This window comes from Schistocerca gregaria, chromosome 5, assembly GCF_023897955.1.
Source record: "Schistocerca gregaria isolate iqSchGreg1 chromosome 5, iqSchGreg1.2, whole genome shotgun sequence".
Classification (NCBI taxonomy): domain Eukaryota; kingdom Metazoa; phylum Arthropoda; class Insecta; order Orthoptera; family Acrididae; genus Schistocerca; species Schistocerca gregaria.
In genome coordinates, this window is record NC_064924.1 from 295,247,494 (window position 1) to 295,261,231 (window position 13,738).

The window sequence follows — 13,738 nt, forward strand, 5'->3', positions numbered from 1 at the left end:
TGAACTGCTTATTTTCGTAATATGCAAGGAGAAGTACATATGGAAAAAACCTAACACAGGTTGTTTACATTAATCACAACACGACCAATGGTGGTCCCTGAACAAGACATTGATGAAACATAGTCAAAGTCAATAGTGCAACAAGGCAGATGAAAAGTCAACATCTCAAAAGTTTAATGTTTGGCACCAAAACAATTGTACATCATTTATCAAGTAGGAAAACAAGCTGGAGGCTCATCATCAAAATGTGCAAGCATAATTAGATATCTGTGATCACGAAAGACAAAATTATATTATTTCTGAAACTATGTAAAATTGAGCACGAAAGACATAGTTAAATAATTGTTCTAATAGATTAAAATATACATTCGGGTTGTATATTGGCACTTCTGATAAAACATACACGCTATTCCTCACTTGTTTATGACCAACGTTTTACTGTTCTATTACACTTAGCAAGTACAGTGGACCCTTAAATATTTACGAACCTATATTCTCTGTACTACTTATTACAATGTACTCATATTGCTTATTAGCACTACAGAAATTAATTATAAGTTAACAGATGACAATAGTCATTACCCCTAGCGCTACTGAGTGGGGCTATGATGGTCATTTGACGAAGTGATTGCAATTCCCCTTAGAATCTCATCGAGGAGATTCTAGAGATTCGCAAACGACCACAAGCAGAAGGCCTCCGTGGAAGGAATTCGGCTGATGGTGATAATATTATACGCCTTATCGATCCTCACTTTCTTTCTCCAATCCCAGAAACTCCAAACATTATAGGCCAGGGAAGGTGTATTGTATATGCATCACACAAACGAAGTGACATTAGACATTTGTATAAAATTTCATTACCTTTATGTTTGAATCTGTTTCGGGAGATACCAGACATAGCAATTTAAGTAAGGTAACAATATCTTTTATTAATAAACGGCCTTTTCGAAAGGAAGTATTTGTTTAAAGATTACGAAAAGTAGCAGTTTTATCACGGTAATACTACCTTTACGGACTGAAGTTTCTCTCAATAACAATGATCGACGCTACAGTCCTGGAAATACAAATGCAAGTTAACCTGCTGGTGAAGAAAAAGGTACGTCTGTTACTATATTTCCTACACAAATCTAACTACTTTAGGTGACATAGTAAAATGCTAGTTCTAAAAACATGAAACAAATGTAACCACTTATCAAAAGAAAGAATGAAGAATCCAGTCCCTGCCCCCCCCCCCCCCCCCCCCCCACTCACACACACCTCTAAAGTCAACTTCGACGGAGAGATGCAAACAGTGGCGATTAAGTCGAATCGGTAGCAGCGTAAGTGATTGCAGTCACAGAGGCAGCTCGACCTGCTCATGAAAAACAATGGGAAAAGCGTGTTACTACATATCGTAAATAAATCTGTAATTGTGAAGCAAAATACAAGACTAATTTTCAAACAGAATAAAGCAGATATAAAAAGTACCAAGAGAATGAATGAAAAATCAGATCCCAACACCTCCAAGACAACTTCGATGGGGTAACATTTCTCTGCCAATGACGTGCAGTAGACGGTAGCAAAACTTACTGCAACCACAGAGACAAGGTAACATGCTGATTTAGAGCAGGACTACAAATGGCTTACTAGAGGTTAATTCAAATGAAACCTAGTCATTGCGTCTACCTTTCCTTACATGTAAGATGGCACCACGTGACTGCGGGCATGGTGGAGCCCTCGACTCTTAGAGTGACAGACGCGTGCGCAACGTTTGGTGTTGCATAGCGTCAGTGTGGTTTCACGCCGAAGACAAGGGGTCATACAAGTTATCGTCCCATACCGAAAATAAAGGCGAGTAAGCAGCAACAACGAGGAGGGATTCTATTTTTGGCGGCGGAGGGTGTTGGAGGCAGTGCAACGTATCGATGGATGAAGGCTGTGTACGGTGAGTACAGTCCGAGTCGTTCAAGTGTTGTGGAGTGACGCGAGTCACTGGAAGACGACGCTCATCCTGGAGAGGCTCATCGTGCAATCAGACCAGGAATGGTTGCGGAAGTGAATGCTTTAGTCTGACAGCCGCAGTATCGCCGTGGACTAGATCCTCGCTTTCTGGGTTCCAGCATGGGTACCGCCCACACTATAATTCATCAACACTAACTTTCGAAAAATATGTGCGCAATGAATTCCCCACCAACTGACCGTCGAACAGTTCAATACTCTAATAGCGCTGTCATTGAGTCATCTGCAATCATAACATGAGGAGGAATAAAGCTTTCTCTCGCGTATTAACACAGGTGACGAAACATGGTGTCACGATATTGAACCGGAAAGCAAGTGTCAGAGGAAGCAGTGGAAACGTGGGATTTCACCTCCAAAGAAACCAAAGGCCATGTCAGTAAGGTCGAGTCTTTTGAGCACAAGGGCACACTGCTCGTCGAGTTCCTGGAACGGGCTACCACCATGAATGCCCGGCGTTATCAAGCCATTTTACAGAACCTTAGACGAACCATCAAGCCGGCATGCTGAGGTACGTTGTCCAATGACTATCCTCCTGCATGATCATGTCCGCCTACACACGGCCAATGCGGTGAAGACGATATTGCAGCAGTTTCGGTTGGAAACGTTGGAACATCCACCGTACAGTCTCGACCTTACACCTTGTTACTCTTATGTGGTTGGACGTCTAAAACCAACTATTCGCAGACATCAATTCGCAAAGAACGACGAAGTGCGTGACTGCGTCCAGGCCTGGATCCAACTGCAGAATACTAGCTTCTTCAACAATGGACTCAAAAGATAGTGTCACAATGGGATAAATATGTCAGTAGTTTTGGCTACTGTTTTTGAGTATGTGTTCTGTGTATTAATACATTTTTGAGTTAATAAAATCGTTACCGTCACTTTACATCAGTGACCGGGTTTTATTTGAATGCTTGTACCGCAGACGCACGGTTAACTTGCTGATAAATGACTAAGTATTTATGAGAAAAAGAAGTGCTTACAGCTCTCAACGCCTCAATCTAATTTAGTATTGGAGTCCATCCTTAGCAGATAAAATGCAGTTGGATGGAAAGTGATTCCAACCACTGTTTCTCGTTAACCTGCCGACAAATGTATTACAACATTTTGTATATGAGCGCGTAGTTAAGTGAAATACCAGCAGATACCTAAAGCGGATGTAGGTACTTACTGTAAGAAAGAATGAAGTATTGAGATAACCACATCTTAAAGACAGCTTCGACATACGGTTCTTCCCACTGGAGATAAAATGCAGTCAGTAGCAGAATTCGTAGTTGCTACCACAGATCCAAATTAACCTGCTAATAAAGAACAGGAGCACCTTTTGTTACTACATTTCGTATATTAGTCAGAAATTGTCAAGTGAAATAGCAGATTGTAATTTCTAAAAACAAAGCAGATGAATCTACTTACCGAAAGAAAGAATGAGTTATTCTGTCACCCATATCTCAAAGTCAAATTCGATATAGAGTTCCTTCCTTTGCAGAAACAATCCTGTCCATAGCAGTGCAAATGGTTTCAACCCATGATCTGTTGACAGTAGACCGTACGACGTGCATGATACTGCTTTGTAGACAGGTTTGTAATTCTCAAGTGGAATAGAACAAGATAATTTTTAAAACCATCCCTACTCAGTCCCCCTGGCTGCAAGTCAACTTCGATGTACGGTTCCTTCCCGTTTAGATAAAACACAGTCAGTAGCAGAGTAAGTGTTGCAAAAACCGACTCCGGTTAACCTCCTGACGACGGACAGAAGGTCAAATGTGTCAGAAAAGTTTTTATTTGAGTTTGAAATTGTCATGTATAATAAGAGAAATTTTGAAATACATTTGGCAAAAGCAACCACTTTCCAATAAGAAGAATGAATTAATCAGTACCCCAAGAATCAGAGCCAACACCTATATGGGGTTTCATATTTTGGAGAAAAAATGTCAGTACCAGAGTAAGTAGTTGCTATCTCGGAAAAATTACATTGCTGAAAAATTACAGGTGGACAAATGTGTTACTATATTGCGTATACGACTCTGTTTCCAAGTGAAATATCAGAATGTAGCTTCTAAATACATATGGCAGATGTAACTACTTACCAAAAGAATGAAATACTGTTCACGTCACAAAGGCAAAATCTCTAGAGGCTTCTATGCTTTGGAAATAAAATGCAGTCGATTGCAAAGTAAGGGTTTGCAAACAGAGACCCACGTGAATCTTCTGGTGAAGAGAACGAGAAACGACGTGGTACTACTCTTGGTATATGAGCCTCTAAATTCGAGTGAAATTGCCAAATGTATTTTGTACGAATTTGAAGTAGATGTATCGACATACCAAAAGAAACAGTGATGTATTCAGTCCCTGAGGAGTCAATGTCAGCTTGCATATACGATAAATTTCTTTATGGATGAAATGCACTAGATAGGAGGGCAAGTGTTTGCAGCCACAGATACACGTGAACCTGCTGAGAAAGGAAGGGAGGAAACCCGTGACTATACACTGTATGAGCCTGCAAATATCAATAAAAATAGCAGATAGTAATTCCTAAATCCATAATGCACATGTAACTAAATTCCAAAAGAAAGAATGATGCACTCACTATCACAGGAATCAAAACCTGCTTCGGTATAGGACTACTCCCGTTGCTAAGCACATGCAGTCGACAGCAGTGTGTTTGCAACCAGAGACCCACGTGAACTTGCTGAGAATGGAAATGAGGACACATGTGCTATTACATTTCGCATCGAATGAATTTTATAAAAACATAAATGAGATACAGCTACACACCACAAGATAGTGCAATCAGACCAACACGGATGAAAATCAAATTCGATAGAGGATTCCTTTCTTTGCAGACAAAATGAGGGCGAGAGCAGAGTAAGCGTTTTGCAACAATTATGCCACGTCAACCTCCAGAAGAAGGAAGGGAGGGCACATGTGTTACTACATTTCCAATGAGCCTGCAGTTGTTGTTGTTGTTGGGATGTTTAAGGGGGACTAAACAGCTAAGGTCATCAGTCCCCCATTCCAAAAAAACCGGCGAAACAAAATTTACGGAACAGGTAAAACCCCAAGGGGGGAGGAGACGCCCCTCCCCCCAGTCACTGAAAGAACAATGTGTCAGCGAACACAAGAGACAAGAAGAGTACAGACGAACACTGGACAGAAAGAAACGGAAGAAAATAAGAGGGTCGGAGACTGGTTGACTGACCATGGGTACAAAAATTGGGAAAGAGTCAGCCATCCGAATACACACATTAAAATCTGCAACCAATGAGACACTCGAGGACAAGATACACAGAAAGGGAAAGGGACAGGTCCCCCCTAAATGGAACCATAAAAAGGACTACCACGGATAAAATTTAAAACGTCGTCAGCCATGGAGGCATCGTCGCATAAAACCAAAGGCAACGTGCCCGGGAGATTAAAAGTCTGCCGGAGGATGCGCAGGCGGGGACACTCCAACAAAATGTGGGCGACCGTCAACCGGGACCCACACTGACACAGGGGGGGATCCTCCTGACGCAAAAGATGTCCGTGCGTCAGGTAGGTATGGCCGATGCGGAGCCGACACAGGATGACAGAGTCCCTGCGAGAAGCCCGCAGGGAGGACTGCCACACATCGGTCGTCTCCTTGACAGCCCGCAGTTTATTCGGAGAAGTCAGGCTACGCCACTCGTCACGCCACATCTGAAGCACCTTACGGCGCAACGCCAGCTGCAAATCACGAGCCGGGAGGCCGATCGCCAAAGTGGGGGCGTCGACCGCCCCTTTGGCCAGCCTGTCGACACGTTCATTCCCGGGATGCCAACGTGACCTGGCGTGCAAACAAAGACCACCGAACGACCAGAGCGGGTAATGGCAAAAACAGACTCCTGAATAAAGGATACCAGAGGAGAAGAGGTATAGCAGCGGTCGATAGCGTGGAGGCTGCTCAGGGAGTCACTGCAGATGATGATGGACGTACCTGAGCAGGAACGCATATCCTCAAGAGCGCGCAATATGGCCACCAGCTCTGCAGTAAAAATACTGCAGCCAGCCGGCAAGGAGCGCTGTTCAACATGGGCAGCGTGAGCAAAAGCGTAGGCAGGACGACCATCCACCAGGGAACCATCAGTGTAGACAGGCGACGAGCGCAAGAAAACGGTGACGGAGGGCCACATGCGGAACCGAGTCCTTGGGTTCCCGTGCCAAGTCCAGTCGGACGGACGGACGGGTCATACACCAGGGAGGCGTGGGTGCACAGGCCCGGAAGGTCGGCAGAAGAGGTAACGACCGCAGTTCCGACAGCAGGGACTGGACACAGACAGCAAAGGAAAGCCCAGACCTAGGTCGCTGGTCAGGCAGAGGGAGGACCCTGGCAGGGAAAAGCAGGCGATGATTGGGATGGCCCGGTGAGCAATGCACGTGGACAGCATAGTCGGCGAGCAGTCGGTGGCGGCGAATCCGCAGCGGGGGAACCCCGGCCTCCACCAGCAGACTATCCACGGGGCTCGTACGGAAAGCACCAGTTGCAAGCCGAACCCCACAGTGGTGTATGGGGTCCAACAACGTCAACACTGAGGGCGATGCAGACCCATAGGCCAGGCTCCCATAATCAAGCCTGGACTGCACAAGGGCTCTGTACAATCGCAACAGCGTGCTGCGATCTGCACCCCAAGACGCATGGCTCAGGCAGCGGAGGGCGTTGAGGTGCTGCCAGCACTTTTGCTTCAGCTGAGTAATATGAGGAACCCATGTGAGCCGGGCATCAAAGACGAGTCCTAAGAAGCGGCTAGTGTCCACCACTTCAAGTAGGTGACCGTCGAGGTAAAGTTCCGGATGAGGGTGGACCGTCTGACGCCTGCAGAAGTGCATAACTCGAGTCTTGGCCGCAGAGAACTGAAATCCATGAGTCAGAGCCCATGATGCCGCCTTGCGAACGGCTGCTTGCAGCCTGCGTTCGGCGACTCCCGTCGTCGTTGAGCTAAATGAGATGCAGAAGTCGTCGGCATACAAAGAAGGAGACACCGACGACCCCACAGCTGCAGCCAGACCGTTAATGGCCACTAGAAATAAGGAAACGCTCAATACCGAGCCCTGCGGGACCCCATTTTCCTGTATATAAGATGAACTAGAGGCGGCACCGACTTGCACCCGGAAAGAGCGGCGCAATAAAAAGTTTTGAAGAAAAGCTGGAAGCTGACCACGAGGACCCCACTCGCGCAACGTAGCAAGGATGTGATGCCTCCATGTTGTGTCATATGCCTTCCGCAGATCAAAAAATACAGCAACGAGATGCTGACGGCGGGAAAAGGCCGTACGGATAGCAGATTCCAGCCGCACCAAATTGTCCGCAGCAGACCGGCCCTGACGGAAGCCACCCTGGGATGGAGCGAGGAGACCGCGCGACTCAAGGACCCAACACAAACGCCGCCCCACCATACGTTCGAGCAATTTGCACAAAACGTTGGTTAGTGTAATGGGACGATAGCCGTCCACCGCCAGAGGGTCCGCACCGGGCTTCAAGATGGGAACGATAACACCCTCTCGCCATTGCGACGGGAACACGCCCTCGCTCCAAATGCGGTTAAAGATGGTGAGGATGTGTCTCTGGCAGTCCCTGGAGAGATGCTTCAGCATCTGCGCGTGGATGCAGTCCGGTCCTGGCGCTGTATCAGGGCAATTGGCGAGGGCAGCGAGGAATTCCCTCTCGCTGAAAGGTTGTATTTTTCAGAACGACGTGTGTGGAACGATAACGGCGTCCGCTCGGCGCGCTCCTTTAGAGAGCGAAAGGCAGGAGAGTAAGCTGCAGTCGCAGAGCTCGTAGCAAAGTGCGTGGCAAGGTGGTCAGCAATGGTGGCGGCGTCCGTGCAGACAGCGCCGTCCAGGGAGATTCCAGGGACACCCATAGGGGTCTGGTATCCATAAATCCGCCGGATGCGGGACCACACGAGCGACGGGGAGACACGGGAGCCCAAGGATGAAATGTACCTCTCCCAGCATTCCTGCTTACGCCGTGCAATAAGACGACGGGCCAAGGCACGGACCTTCTTAAAGGCGATGAGGGTCTCCAGAGACGGGTGCCGCTTATGACGCTGGAGAGCCCACCTACGGTCGCGAATAGCCTCAGCAATCTCCGGCGACCACCAGGGGACAGACTTCCTCCGAGGGAGTCCAGAAGAGCGAGGGATGGCAGTCTCGGCCGCAGAAATAATTGACGAGGTCAAGACACGGACCACCTCGTCAATGTCACCCTGTGGGAGAGAAGCAATGGTGGCAGCGGAAGTAAAAGCCGGCCAGTCAGCCCTGTTGAGAGCCCAGCGGGGCAGGCGCCCAGAAGAATGACACTGGGGCAGTGACAAATAGATGGGAAAATGGTCACTACCACACAGATCAGGATGAACTCTCCAGTGAAGGGACGGGACAAGTCCGGGGCTGCAAAGAGAGAGATCGATGGCCGAGAACGAGCCATGGGCCACACTGAAATGCGTGGTAGCACCGGTGTTCAAGAGGCTAAGGTCGAGCTGAGCCAACACATGCTCCACAGCGCGACCACGGTCATCGGAGACAGTCCCACCCCATAGAGGGTTGTGGGCATTGAAATCGCCCAGAAGCAGCAATGGCGGCGGGAGTTGAGCCAGCAGCGCAGCCAAGACATGTCGGGGGAGTTGCCCATACGGAGGAACGTAAACAGAGCAAACAGTAATAGCCGGCGAGAGCTCAATCCTGACAGCGACTGCCTCTAAAGGGGTCAGAAGGGGTACTGGTGAGCTACAGACAGAGTGGTGAACAAAGAGGCAAACTCCACCTGAAGCTCGTTGACAGTCAGCGCGGTTCTTATAGTATCCCCGATAACCGCAAAGGGCAGGGGTCCGCATTGCTGGAAACCAAGTTTCCTGAAGAGCAATGCACAGAACAGGGGAAACACTCAAAAGCATCCGTAGCTCAGGCAGGTGGCGGAAATAACCGCCGCAATTCCACTGGAGAATGGAAGCAGGAAGGGACTGGGAGGGCGTTAAGTCCACTAAGAGGCAGACGGCGCCGCAGAGTCAACGGCCGCCACCGAGCGAGAGTCAGCTGTGTCCATAGGAGAGGTCCCCGAGGGTTCCGTGAGGGTGAGATCCGCGGCAGAGGCGAGGATCTCCACCCCATCCCCAGAGCCAGAGCTATTGACAGCAGGCGGTACTGAAACTGCCGGAGCGTCCTTCTTCTTGGACACGTTCCGGTCCTTCTTCTCGCGTCTGTCCTTTGGCTTAGAGGGCTGGGAGAGTTTCTCTGAAGGAGCGTCGGAGGCTGACGACGACGCAGAAGCCCTACGACCAGCAGGTGGATGAACCTTCAGCCACTGGCTGACATCCGGCGGGGTAGCAGAAGAAACGGAAGAAGGGAGGGCCCCGAGGGACCCCTTCCGCGAGAGAGGAGCCGGCGGAGACGACGCCGGCGGAGACGACGCCGGCGGAGACGACGCCGGCGGAGACGACGCCGGCGGAGACGACGCCGGCGGAGACGACGCCGGCGGAGACGACGCCGGCGGAGACGACGCCGGCGGAGACGACGCCGGCGGAGACGACGCCGGCGGAGACGACGCCGGCGGAGACGACGCCGGCGGAGACGACGCCGGCGGAGACGACGCCGGCGGAGACGACGCCGGCGGAGACGACGCCGGCGGAGACGACGCCGGCGGAGACGACGCCGGCGGAGACGACGCCGGCGGAGACGACGCCGGCGGAGACGACGCCGGCGGAGACGACGCCGGCGGAGACGACGCCGGCGGAGACGACGCCGGCGGAGACGACGCCGGCGGAGACGACGCCGGCGGAGACGACGCCGGCGGAGACGACGCCGGCGGAGACGACGCCGGCGGAGACGACGCCGGCGGAGACGACGCCGGCGGAGACGACGCCGGCGGAGACGACGCCGGCGGAGACGACGCCGGCGGAGACGACGCCGGCGGAGACGACGCCGGCGGAGACGACGCCGGCGGAGACGACGCCGGCGGAGACGACGCCGGCGGAGACGACGCCGGCGGAGACGACGCCGGCGGAGACGACGCCGGCGGAGACGACGCCGGCGGAGACGACGCCGGCGGAGACGACGCCGGCGGAGACGACGCCGGCGGAGACGACGCCGGCGGAGACGACGCCGGCGGAGACGACGCCGGCGGAGACGACGCCGGCGGAGACGACGCCGGCGGAGACGACGCCGGCGGAGACGACGCCGGCGGAGACGACGCCGGCGGAGACGACGCCGGCGGAGACGACGCCGGCGGAGACGACGCCGGCGGAGACGACGCCGGCGGAGACGACGCCGGCGGAGACGACGCCGGCGGAGACGACGCCGGCGGAGACGACGCCGGCGGAGACGACGCCGGCGGAGACGACGCCGGCGGAGACGACGCCGGCGGAGACGACGCCGGCGGAGACGACGCCGGCGGAGACGACGCCGGCGGAGACGACGCCGGCGGAGACGACGCCGGCGGAGACGACGCCGGCGGAGACGACGCCGGCGGAGACGACGCCGGCGGAGACGACGCCGGCGGAGACGACGCCGGCGGAGACGACGCCGGCGGAGACGACGCCGGCGGAGACGACGCCGGCGGAGACGACGCCGGCGGAGACGACGCCGGCGGAGACGACGCCGGCGGAGACGACGCCGGCGGAGACGACGCCGGCAGAGAAGGGGGAGGGGGAGGGGGAGGGGGAGGGATCGAGCCCCCTGGTTTTGGAGCAGATGTCAATCCTGAAGCATGTGCGGGGGGAGTGACAGAAGGGGGTTTGCCCCCAACTGCTAAGGGGGCAAAAGAGGAAGGCTTGCCCCCAGACACAAGGGGGGCAGACAGAGATGGACGGCCTCGAGGGCCAACTGAAGGCGGCACAGAGGAGGCGACAACTGCCGCCCGCGAGGGCGACGATAACGTAGCTGCAGCATAAGAAGTTTGAAGAGGGACAGGATGCAACCTTTCAAATTTCAGTTTTGCCTCGCGATAAGTAAGCCGTTCCAGGGTCTTAAATTCCATAATCTTCCGCTCCTTATGAAGAACGGGGCAGTCCGGCGAGCATGGAGAGTGGTGTTCCCCACAGTTGACACAGACAGGCGGAGGCGCACATGGAGAATCGGGATGAGAGGGGCGTCCGCAATCTCGACATGTGGCACTGGATGGGCAACGGGAGGACATATGCCCAAATTTCCAGCACTGGAAGCACCGCATCGGGGGAGGGACGTATGGCTTGACGTCACAACGGTAAACCATTACCTTGACCTTCTCAGGCAATACAGCACCCTCGAAGGCCAAGATAAAGGCACCGGTGGCCACCCTGTTGGTCTTGGGTCCTCTGTGCACATGACGGACAAAATGCACACCACGTCGTTCCAAGTCAGCTCTCAGCTCGTCATCGGACTGTAACAAGAGGTCGCGATGGTAAATAATCCCCTGGACCATATTTAAGCTACTGTGGGGAGTGACGGTAACAGGGACGTCTCCCGGCTTATCACACAAGAGCAACGCCCGTGACTGGGCTGGGGAGGCCGTCTTGAGGAGGATGGACCCATTCCTCATTTTAGACAAACCCGCCACTTCCCCAAACTTATCCTCCAGGTGGTCCACAAAAAACATAGGCTTTGTCGAAAGAAAGGAGTCACCATCAGTCCTGCTGCAGACAAGGTATTGTGGTACATAAGGCTCCTGCTTGGCACTAGATCTGCGTCCCTCCCATGGCGCAGCCAACGAGGGGAACGACTGAGGATCATATTGTGCAGCATCGAATTCAATTTTGCCTCGCTTAGAGACGCTGGTGGCAGTGCGACCACCAGCTTGGTGAGATTTATTGCGCTTCATTGCGCCACATCCGCCCAGATGCCACCTACTCCGAACGAGGGCTCTCCCCAAGGGCGCCACCCAGCCAAAGCAACGGGTACCTGGCCGATATCCCATTGCCCGGAGTCCCCGTGCCCCAGACAAGATGGGCACATACTCCTTGGCATGCACGGGGAGGAAACAGCTCTGGCATCTGTAGTGCGATCCCTGCGTGGTCAGGGGGCTACCACCAAGAGGGTACATGACGGCCCCACCACAACGGACTGGCTACCGTGCTGGATTTTAGGTGTTGAAAGGGTCCACAGTTGCCGTGGGCGCTAAGAAGGGGATTGCGCACAAGACGAGGAGGCAACCCAGAAGACATGGGGTGTAAATCCCTCCACACGACAATAGATAGCATGCAATATGGAGGTGCACGATGGACCAATAGAAAAACACCACGTAAGGCGTCCTTCCCCAAATGGCATGCACTAACAACGGAAATTTTGAAAATGGCAGGTCAAACCCAAGTGGGGACCATCACATAAGGCCGAAACTTTGAAGACTCCTTTTAGTCGCCTCTTACGACAGGCAGGAATACCACGGGCCTATTCGTACCCCCGAACCCGCAGGGGGAGAGCCTGCAGTTATCAAATTCCATAGCAGAATGAAATTTCCCAAAACTTAATGACAAAGATGTCACTACATATCAAAGGAATGAATGATGAACTCAATCCCCCACGACTATCTGCCATATTCGCTGTAGGCCTAGTTCTTCGCAAATATAATGTAGTCAATAGCAGACAGTATCTGAAACCACTGAGCCATGGGAACTTGCTGAGAAAGGAAAGGAAGAAACGTGTTATCACATGCGTACATGAGCCTGTAATTATGTGAAATAGCAGAATGTAATTTCCCAAAACATAAAGCAGGTGTAACTAAATACCAAAATATGAAAATTTATACTCAGAGCCCCACAAATAAAAGTGTGTCGTTATAGCAATCCTTTCGTTGTAGATAAAATACAGTTGACAGAAGAGTAAGTGTTTGCAACCACAGAGCCGCGTGAAACTGTTGTGAAACAAAAGAGGCACGTTTTAATACATTTAACGTGTGAGCCAGTATCTACCAAGTGGAACGGCACAACAGATTCCAAATCATGCTGGATTTGTAACGCTCTACCAAACGAAAGAATGATGTACGCAATCCCCAACGAATGGAAATCAAATACTCTTTATCTTTTCTTACTTTGAAAATTAAATTCACTCGACGACAGAGTGTGTACAACAACTGAACCAGGTCAACATTCAGAAAAAAATATCGAAAGACGAACGTGTTAAATCATTTCACGTGTGAACATGAAATTACCAAGTGAAACAGCAGAAAGTTATTTCCAGAATCGTAGAACTGACAACTACGTAATAAAAGAAAGAATGATGTATTCAATCTCGCATTAATCAAAGTCAAATTCGCTGTAGTGAAGTTGATAGCGGAATAAGTGCTTGCAACCACTGAGCCACGTGAACGTGTTGAGAAAGGAAAGAAGATGGACGTATTAAGATATTTCATGTATCCGACTGATTATAAATTGAAATGTTGTTGCTGTGATATTCAGCCCTGAGACTGGTTTGATGCAGCTCTCCATGCTACTCTATCCTGTGCAAGCTGCTTCATCTCCCAGTACCAACTGCAACCTACATCCTTCTGAATCTGCTTAGTGTATTCATCTCTTGGTCTCCCTCTACGATTTTTACCCTCCACACTGCCCTTCAATACTAAACTGGTGATCCCTTGATGCCTCAGAACATGTCCTACCAACCGATCCCTTCTTCTTGTCAAGTTGTGCCACAAACTTCTCAATCATATTCAATACTTCCTCATTAGTTATGTGATCTACCCATCTAATCTTCAGCATTCTTCTGTAGCACCACATTTCGAAAGCTTCTATTCTCTTCTTGTCCAAACTATTTATCGTCC

The 13,738-nt window shown here is 51.3% G+C and overlaps 1 protein-coding gene across 1 annotated transcript in view; it reads right to left on the reverse strand.

Moving 5' to 3' along the window:
• The window catches only part of LOC126273323 (uncharacterized), a 136,169-nt gene that overhangs the window by 76,732 nt on the left and 45,699 nt on the right, over positions 1-13,738 (reverse strand). The window contains exon 2 of the mRNA XM_049976869.1: positions 9,396-10,707. Coding sequence (XP_049832826.1) covers positions 9,396-10,707 — 1,312 coding nt within the window. The remainder of the gene's footprint in view (positions 1-9,395; positions 10,708-13,738) is intronic.